The sequence below is a fragment of the Tigriopus californicus genome, chromosome 11 (genome assembly GCF_007210705.1).
Source record: "Tigriopus californicus strain San Diego chromosome 11, Tcal_SD_v2.1, whole genome shotgun sequence".
Taxonomy (NCBI): Eukaryota; Metazoa; Arthropoda; class Copepoda; order Harpacticoida; family Harpacticidae; genus Tigriopus; species Tigriopus californicus.
In genome coordinates this window covers 8,715,333-8,725,311 of record NC_081450.1, presented here as the reverse complement: position 1 = coordinate 8,725,311, position 9,979 = coordinate 8,715,333, and the positions used below count along the sequence as shown (strand labels likewise).

The 9,979-nt window shown below is 43.5% G+C and overlaps 1 protein-coding gene across 1 annotated transcript; it reads left to right on the top strand.

The window, feature by feature from the left end:
- Positions 1-2,337: 2,337 nt before the first annotated feature.
- LOC131890974 (dynamin-1-like protein) lies at positions 2,338-5,931 on the top strand (the record flags this gene model as incomplete). Its single annotated transcript, XM_059240436.1, is given in 6 exon segments — positions 2,338-2,691; positions 2,786-2,996; positions 3,908-4,319; positions 4,388-5,262; positions 5,348-5,559; positions 5,643-5,931. Coding segments are annotated over 6 exon segments (2,121 nt in total), but the record flags the coding sequence as incomplete, so codon positions are not given.
- Positions 5,932-9,979: the final 4,048 nt, after the last annotated feature.

Sequence of the window (9,979 nt, the reverse complement as noted above, 5' to 3'; positions counted from 1 at the left end):
CTGCTCCCATGCTTGCTTGCTTGATGGGTGGGCCTTAGTTTGGGCCTCTCGACTCTCGAGTTCGCTTCACGAGCTCTCTGCCTAGCCCTCTCTCCTATTGTGAGACTCGAACATGGTAATTGGAGGGATACAGTCAAGAACTAGTTCGTGGGATCGCTTCATTTTTTCAATTGAGATTATTCCCAGGTTGCGTGTGTTGTCTCTGACGTCCAGGAAGAATTTCCGCTCTCTCAACCACATATGGACCTGTGAGACCTGTGAGAACTGAGAAGAGAAGGGGAAAACCATAGATAACTTCATTTACAGATCGATGAAGGGCGCTGCGATCGTATGTTTTCGTCTCAGCTGTTGCTAGTGGGCAAAATGTTCCATTCGTTGTCAAGATACCTAGAGTACCTATACATATTACAAATTTGAATCATTGATGGCTTGTCCAAATTCTTAGTAGAATCCCTAATATGACTCCTTGTCAAGTAATTACTCTCCTCTAGCACGCTTCATAAAACCCGTTTGAGCAAGCTGTCTGACCACATTTTTAAGAACCAAATTTTGAAGGGGTTGTAATGAGTCTCAAGTTGCAGCTTCCATCCATGTGGTGGAAACACTCAACTAAAGCGCAAGGAACAAGCCTGGGTTCATGCTGACCTCCAGAGGTCTTGGAATTACCTTGGTTACGTAAAGGTGCAATCATATAGCCCACATTCAAGCACATTGTTGGGAGATTGAAATCAAATTCCAAATACTTCATCATTGCGTTGCAGTTTTGGATACATTTTGTTGCACTTTCCAGATGTGTTGCCAAACAAGGGGCAATCAAAAGAGTGTGTGATTTCCTCTACCAATGTCCATTTTTTTTGACATGTTACGTGTGTTATGCCAAAAAAAAGCATGTTTTCATTATTCTACCGCTCTTTCTATGTGTATATTTGTAAGATTCAATCGAAATTGAAAGAAAACGTGAATAAAGACCGTTTTATAGGAATAATTCAACTTGCCCAAAGCAAGATTTCATGAATTATCTTTGTCCCTTTTCCACCAGCGTCAGCTGACCTGAGAACATGCTCATGTGGTACAGCTCCTGTTGAGCTTAAGCATTCTAGTTATGGTTTTCTATGGGGAAAACGGAGTGACCATTGGCAATGAAGAACCAGGGAAATAGATTCTTAGTGAGAGAGATGCATTAGAGCCGGGCATCAAATTTGATCAGCTCCAAATCAAATTGGATCTAGCTTCAGGATGGATAAAGCAATGTTTTGTATTGGGATTTAGATTAGATTTAAATTATGTTAAAATTCAGATTGGGGAGCAGAAAAGTTAGATCCAGAAGTCTGTCCAAATTTTCATTTTAGGGTGAGTTTTTTAAAACAGTTACTTTAAAAATACTTAAGCCATGTCATTGATTGAGTGGCATCTACACATGTGAAATGTAAGCCTAAAGTAGAAGAAAAAATGGCTTGAGTTAAGGTATCAAATTCAACAATCAAGAATGTATGTATTGTACTTAAACAGGTTCAATTTGAACTGTTCTAGCTCAAGTTAGTGAATGGCACATTCTAAGCCTTAATCAAGTTATGGCAGTGCATGAATCTGCTTTCTGCCCAACCATTTTGTGGACATTCTGATCTGGCCTGGCCCACAACCTCCTCAGTCTTGTGGCTTCCCATCTCGAAGTTCTGCCAGGGTGTCAGAATACTGCCCAGTAGCGCCAGTAGCCCATTACCATTGGTGGAAGTCAATGATAGGTATAACTGGGTGGGAAGAGATGACCCATGTGCCAGCTAGCCACGCTTTCAGTGATTTCACGCAACCTCGGATGGAATTATTTTTGAAAAAACGGATACGACCCCCACGACCTCTTTCGTCATATTATCATGTTCCTCATCATCAACAACAAGCATCACTCCTCCTCCATTGGCCTTTGGCTCACTTTCTCTCTCTCTCCGTGACTCGGATTGCTGGATCGCACCCGATTCGGGATCTCCGGGTCTAGAATTTAGAGATTGGGGATTGACCAACGCAGACAGGGGCCAGCCCTACCCAATTCATCGGTTCTTGGGCAGGGTACCCGCTGACCCGGGGGTCGTTTGTGCTTGACTGCCTCGCTCGTGGACCCGGCTGGTGGTGGGTGGCGCTCAGGTAAGTGGACCCCGTCTCCCGCTCCGCTGGGGCTTTCTCAGACCCGCCACGGGCCGGTCCAGGCTGACTTGAGTCAGACTGGGTCGCTCGGCTTTTTGTGTAGCCAGCTATCTTAATATGCGTCTAATATCCATTTGCGCTTTGCGCCTTGAGCCTTGCGCCTTGATTGGTCTTTTTTCCCTCTTTTCCGGTCCCGGACAGAGCTCGGGCAAGAGCTCGGTCATGGAGTCCTTGGTGGGGCAGAGCATCTTGCCGCGCGGTACGGGCATCGTCACCCGACGACCCCTCATCATTCAGCTCATCTACACGCCCGAGGATGACCGCGTGCATCGCTGCGCCGAAGACGGTACGCTCAACCGCACCAGTTGGGCCAAGTTCCTCCACACCAAGGACCAGGTCTACACGGACGAGGATGAGATCCGCCGCGAGATCGAGCGTGAGACGGACCGCATGGCCGGCGATAACAAGGGTATCTGTCCTGAGCCCATCTCGCTCAAGTACTATTCGGCCCATGTCTTGAGTTTGACCTTGGTCGATTTGCCCGGACTCACCAAGGTAAAAACTGCCCGTTTGCCCACGGCCAGTGGAACACAGAGGCTAGTCTCCACCCTTTGAACCATTCATCTCCTGGGATTGTTCCTTTGATTAGGTGCCCGTGGGTGACCAGCCCGATGATATCGAGAACCAGATTCGATCACTTCTGTTCAAATATATTACCAATCCCAATTCCATTATTTTGGCCGTGTCCGCCGCCAATGCCGATATCGCCACTTCAGAGAGTCTCAAGCTGGCCAAAGACGTGGATCAGGACGGCCGAAGAACGCTGGCCGTCATCACTAAACTCGATCTCATGGATGCGGGTAAGAATAGACTTTGAATGTCGCTGGTTTTTCCACCCATCCGCGGATCAACTGAGACTTAACGTGATGACTAGGGACGGGCAAATTGTGGAAAAAGAATTTTTGTCACTAAAAACCACTTTTTGACACATTTGCACTAGTCACCTTTATTTGCACCTTTTAATTTCTATTTTGCACTTTTTTGCACATTTGGCATAAAACTGTTTATTTTAGCGGAAATCAGAACTTTATTTGCGTTAGAATCAGTTTCAAAGTTTGATATCCAAAGCTGCCACCAAAATAAAGACATAAGAAGCTTAATTTTGGTCAATTGATATCAAATATTTATTGTGCAGGCCCAAAATTTTGTTTGAGAAACAAGGGAGAACAGAAATGAAACAAGTCAATCACAAGTCAAGAGACAATCTAAGCAGGGCGCTAAGATAGTTAACCAGCCCCCAAAAACGCAATAAAGCTGACTTCCTTAGCTCCTCCAGGCTAACTACGTTCTCTTTTTGAGGAAGAAAAATTCCCTCATTTTTTCAGTTAGATCAATGTAAAAAGTAGATCAATGTTGGAGACCTGTTGCTGGGAAAAGAGAAAAATAGGCAAAGGGGAAGCATTCCTCGACCCAATTTACAAAACAGTTGTCAATTTGGTCCAAAATTGAGGCAAAATTCGTTTTTAAAGAATGCGGTTATCAAATTCGTGCTACTATGAAAAAAATGTTTGAATACTCTTTCTTTGATTTTATTTGCACCTTTTTATACGTTTTGGCCTTTTTGCACCTTTTTGCACCTTTTTATGCACATTTTGGGCTTACATTTTGCACCTTGTTGTCTCTTAAAGCCTTTGTTATGTTACACAGTTTGCCGTCCCTAGTGATGATAGCATCTGCATGCGCAGGATTGTTATGCTTTTACCTTAACTAGGCACGGACGCCATCGACATTTTGTGCGGACGCGTTATCCCCGTCAAATTGGGCATTATCGGTGTGATCAATCGCTCGCAGCAAGATATTAAAGACAAAAAGTCCATCACGGACCAGATGAAGGACGAGGCATCGTTTCTACAGCGCAAGTACCCCACGCTCGCCACGCGAAACGGGACTCAGTATCTGGCCAAAACGCTCAACCGCCTCCTCATGCACCATATTCGAGACTGTCTCCCGGAGCTCAAAACCCGTGTCAATGTCATGGCCGCCCAGTTTCAGTCGCTCTTGAACTCTTATGGCGAAGATGTGGGCGACAAGAACACCACCTTGTTGCAAATTATCACCAAATTTGCCTCAGCCTACGTGGCCACTCTAGACGGGACCTCCCGGAACATCGAAACCTCAGAACTGTGAGCCACCATCGTAAATGTGTGATCAAACCGATGTGATTGATGATGACCGTCTGATTCCTTTCCAGGTGTGGAGGAGCCCGGATTTGTTACATATTCCACGAGACTTTCGGTCGTACCCTGGACTCAATTCATCCTCTGGCAGGTCTGACAGCCATGGACATTCTGACGGCCATTCGTAACGCCACGGGTCCCCGACCCGCGCTCTTTGTGCCGGAAGTGTCTTTTGAGTTGTTGGTCAAGCGACAAATCGGTCGACTCGAGGAGCCCTCTGTGCGCTGTATCGAGTTGGTCCATGAAGAGATGCAGCGAATCATCCAACACTGTGGCAACGAGGTTCAGCAGGAGATGCTTCGTTTCCCCCGCCTCCATGAGAAGATTATCGATGTGGTCACGAATCTGTTGCGCTCCCGACTTCCACCCACCAACACCATGGTCGAGAATCTAGTGGCCATCGAGCTGTCCTACATCAATACGAAACATCCGGATTTTCATCAAGATGCCATGTTGGCCGGTGCCATGATGAGCGAGGACCGAGGCAGTGTGATTCGTCGTACTGCCAACGAAAAAGCGGCCACCAACAATCGAGCGCAACGCAACCGACCGCTCACGGTCCATTATGGGGGTGGGGCCGCCCCCAATGGCGTTCTCCCATTGGAAGACAAAGATAACCTATCCAGGGGTTCGAAAGTGGGCGATGCCATGGGTAACAGTAACGCTTCCAACTGGCTTAACAATATTCTGCCCGCACCCAAGGGCGAAGACCAAGGTGAAGATGACGAGGCCTCAAACTCGTCCCGCGGGCCAGAATCAGGAGCACCGGCCACTCACGCCCTAATGAGCGGTAACACTCCAATCAAACCAGTCAATCTTCTCCCTGAGGTACCCAGTCATCAGTCTCGCAAATTAAGTGATCGAGAGCAACGCGATTGTGAAGTGATCGGTGAGGCAAATGAAAGATAACCGTCCTTTAGTGCATGCACTTCGATGCCTTCGGTCATGAGATCTAACCGTTTTTCCCTTTTCAGAACGCCTGATCAAAGCCTACTTCTACATTGTTCGGAAGAGCATTCAGGATACCGTGCCTAAAGCTATCATGCATTTCCTCGTCTCGTACGTGAAGGATAATCTCCAATCCGAGCTCGTTTCCTCCCTCTACAAGCAAGATCAGATTGCGAGTTTGCTCGCCGAATCTGAGCACATAGGACAACGCCGTAAAGAGGCGGCCGAGATGCTTCAGGTAAGAATCTCATCCAGTGGGGTCTGAATTGGACTGGAATCCTCGCCACTGAAAACTAAATTTGCTTTTGGTCTATTTTTCAGGCTCTTCAAAAGGCCAGTCAAATCATCAGTGAAATTCGCGAGACCCATGTGTGGTAAATGGTGAGCTACGATGTTAGCCAACAACGCAACGCCCTTATGTCCGAGAATCGCTTCGTAGTCACTCCCACAAGATTTTAGAAATTCATTTCAGTTATTTTGTTTCTCCAATCGCAGATCTATTCGTCTTGCTTTCCAATTGAAAATACTTTCATGACAGGATCTCTTGTGTGAAGACGTGCTTGTCGTTTTAAGTTCTGTGGAGAATAATACACCTCGAGTTGCTTGTCAATTGGTCTAGGTAGTATGAAGCCCCTTAATCCTGTTTTCGGGCCATTCTCTTATTGATGTTATGTTTAGAAATTTGGTCCGAATGTCACTTCAAGATTATAATTCGTCCTCTGCGTCTTTGGGCGTCGCTATACAATTGTGAGGAGTAGCTACAAGCCAAAACTTGTTATTTTGATAAACAGGGCTCGGACGAATTTTTAAAAAATAATTGTGATATTTTTAGGTGTTTTCAAGGCAAAAAAAAACTTGGAAACTTCTTATGTTATTGAAAAATTGCATGCCTAAACGTCCCCAAACTTTACACACGGAAGTGGAGACCAAAAAATAATACTTCAAGAAAAATGTAGTTCTGCAACCCTGATATTGAGTATTTTGAGGAAGACAAATATTTCAGCCAAACAGTACTGGGCATAGACTGAATTTGTCATTTAATTCAGTTTTCCGGATTATTGAAGCACTATTTTCTATGTATTGAACCATAGATAACTTCATATATAGATCGATCAAGGGCGCTGCGATCGCATGTTTTCGTCTCAGCTGTGGCTGGTGGGCAAAATGTTTCATTCGTTGTCAACCTACTTAGGACAACTATGATACAAATTTGAATCGTTGACGGCTCGTCCAAATTCAGAGTAGAAACCCCTAATACGACTCCTTAGACCGGTTATTTAAAGATCCTACCACGGAGTTAGGAGCTTAGACGTTAAGCGGTATGAAAATACACTTGCCTTAGTGGTGAGCAGACGGTCATTCTTATTAATGTCCAAGCCTTAACTTGGAGGTACCGGCATTTGAAAACTTGCCTCTTGTCAAGCAATCACTCTCGTCTAGCACGCTTCATAAAACGGGTTCTTCTAAGTTGTATGACCACATTTTTAAGAATTTTTTTGAAGGGGTTAACATGGGGCTCAAGTCAAAGCTTTCATCTATGTGATGGAAACACTTAACTGAAACGCAAGGAACAAGCCTGGGTTCAGGCTGACCTCCAGAGGTCTTGGCATTACCTTGATTATGTAAAGGTGCAATCAAGCCGCCCACTTTCAAGCACATTATTGGAAGATTGAAACGAATTTCCAAACCTCATCTCTGCGTTGCAATTTCGGATACATTTTATTGCACTTTCGAGATGTGTTGCTATGCAAGGGCAATCAATAGAGTACGTGACTTGCTTTACTAATGTCCCAATCTTTTTTCGACATTATACGTGTATTATGCCCCAAAAAGCATGATTTTTATTATTCTACCGCTCTTTCTACCTTAATGTTTGTAAGATTCAAAAGAAATTAAGATTAAAGAGGAATAACAAACGTTTCATGAGAATAATTCAGCTTGCCTGAAGCAAGCTTTCACGAAATATCTTTGTCCCATTTCCACCAGCGTCAGCTGACCTGAAAACATGCTTATGCGGTACAGCTCCTGTTGAGCTTAAGCATTCTAGTTATGATTTTCTATGTATTGAACCAAGAGTTTATTAGTGACATAACTGCACAAAAATGTCATATTTTTAAGAGCGAGTGCAGGTTGGCTACGATGTTTGCCTTATTTTTCCATCCTCAAAATCCTAAACAATGCACAGGGCTTGTCAAGTGAACAATTTTAACAAACTTGCTCAAAATGCTCAAAATCAGTGTTGCCACATAACATTTTCCTTGTTTACCTTCGCTTCACATGCCCTATTAGTTCAAAATTTTGCGAACCTTGTTTTATGTTGTTTGTCATTTACAGTGTCCCATTTGCATTTAAACAGGCTTTTATCTATGAGAAAGGGAGACTTTTTTGCTGTAAAAAAATATCTTATGCTTTCAAAAAAACATTTTAGCAATCATTTGTCCTCCAAAAAGATCAATTTTTCCGAGTACTAATTATAAAGTCTGTCAAGTAAAGGAAATTTAAGGAAAAATGTGGTCCGGCATCCCGATTTTGGGTATTTTAGGGAGGCAGAATTAAGACAAACATCACAGTCAAGTCGCACTATCCCCCCACTGAATTTTCAATAATCAAGTGATTTCGAGTGAGCTGTGGTACAAAACCCAACAAATTAAACATGCTTGGAGTAATTCGGTGAACTCACTATCAAATTGGCTCAATGCCGCAATGGTATTTAGACAAACAGGTAAAGAAATAATGTCAAAATTCATTGTTTGCACACTGTGGTTTTGGCTGGGCATGTTGTCTTTTTTTTCTCCATGGAATAACGTCAGTTGTTCATGAACGCGTTCACTTGACAAGCCCTTTATCAAACTCGTACTCTGGAACCAAACTCTGCTTGCGCTAAACAGTCGCTCATAGCGTTCTTGGCTTGTTCACCTCAAACAAGCTACCTTTTGGTGAGCAGTTTATTGCTGATCTATTTTAACACCATGTATACGAGGTGTGCCCATTCTAAAATCGGAATATCGAAATAATCGAAAAAGCGGATACGGAAACTTATTTATTGACAGTTTTCCACGTAATCACCCTCTTCCTCAATACTTTATATTATCATCAGCTTCGTCCATAACAAATATGCGGTTTTGAAGTCATCTTCTGATATAAATTCCTTTCTGCCGCATTCTAGACATGGCTGGTACTAAGTGATATTCTTCCAAGCAATGGGTGACTTGACCTTTTGGAACAGAAAGAAGTCGCATGGGGCCAAGTCTGGGCTATAGGGTGGATGTGGGATGTCCCAATTTGCTGGTGAAGAATATTAGGGATGCCTGTGTTTTATTATTGTGAATGACATGGATACATCGATGGCTCGTTATTGCGGCTTTTTGCGGATGATGTGAGGCTATCCGTTCTGTAATTAGTGGTTGGGATGCATTAAAACTTCATTAGTACTTTGAAATCTTGAATTTTTTATCGTTGTTTTTTCCTGCTCTCGTTTTATGTTTTGGGTAGCTTTTTTCGGGAGGCCGGTAATTGTTACATGTCATTAACATCACCTGAAATTTAATGAAAAACCTCAAAAAGAGAAGTTAAAACCTATTAGAAAGCTTAGGATTTTGAAGCGGTTTTTTTGTTGCCGTCCTTGTTGAATGATAAGCATATCACAATTTGTTTTTTTTTTGACAAACAGAGCCACCTCAAGTGTAGGAAAAATTATTTTATTTACTTGTGGTAAGAGTTGACAGTTTTCCCTGCTTCAGTCTTTGTCCAGCCATGACTTTATCCTTGTCCAATCCAGAATCAAAATCATTTAGCTTACAAAAGTAGTCTCACCAGGCTCCAGAAGACAAACAGTTACATGCCATAATACTTATATCAATCCAAAAAAGGGGCCCAATGTCACATTTTTGAACGTAGAAATATATTCAAGTTTTGCCTGGCTCCTGTTTTATTTTGGGAGGAGAATTGATTGTTGGAAAACTCGAAATTGTCCATGATGACCCGAAAATAAGAACATTTAAGGGATATATTGGCAAATGTTGTTATAAGCCAAGCAATAAAAGGATCTTTTAACATTTTTTGCTCTTATCACAATTTTTCATACCCATTCACATTTTTTTTTTTAACCAATATGTTGACATATTCATCAAGTTTTTTGCATTTCCGTTTATCTCTATGTCTTTGGACGCCAAAAGGCACTTTTCGAGTCTGGTAATTTGGTAATTGTAATTTGGATGGTTGTGTGAATTTGGGGAAGAGTTCCTCGATATGCTGGAGAGCCATCTCTTTCTCTTTGAGAGAGGCCAGTCAGTGTCGCTAGAAATTTATTCGTAGCCCAACGTCGGGGAGGGTTGGGGACCGCCTGGATCCTCCGGGTTGGTCCCCCATTGGCCATCAACAAAGCATATTCGGAAGAGTGAGGAGGGTTGAATTGTTAGATGTGTGCTCCAAGCTAACGAGTTAATTTCGAAGGTCTTCCTTCGTCTAGACCGACGATGGACCAGATTGAGCCTGCCCCGGCTTTGGTTTTAGCCCAGCCGCTACCCCAGCCCCCCAGCCCCCCAGCTGGTATGGCCCCTAGATCGATACTGAGCACTGGCTCATTCTGAGACCTGTGAAGCTCGGAAGATTCGCAACTCTGTCTGCCGTGCCAATCAATCTTGGAGGGAACCCAGGAA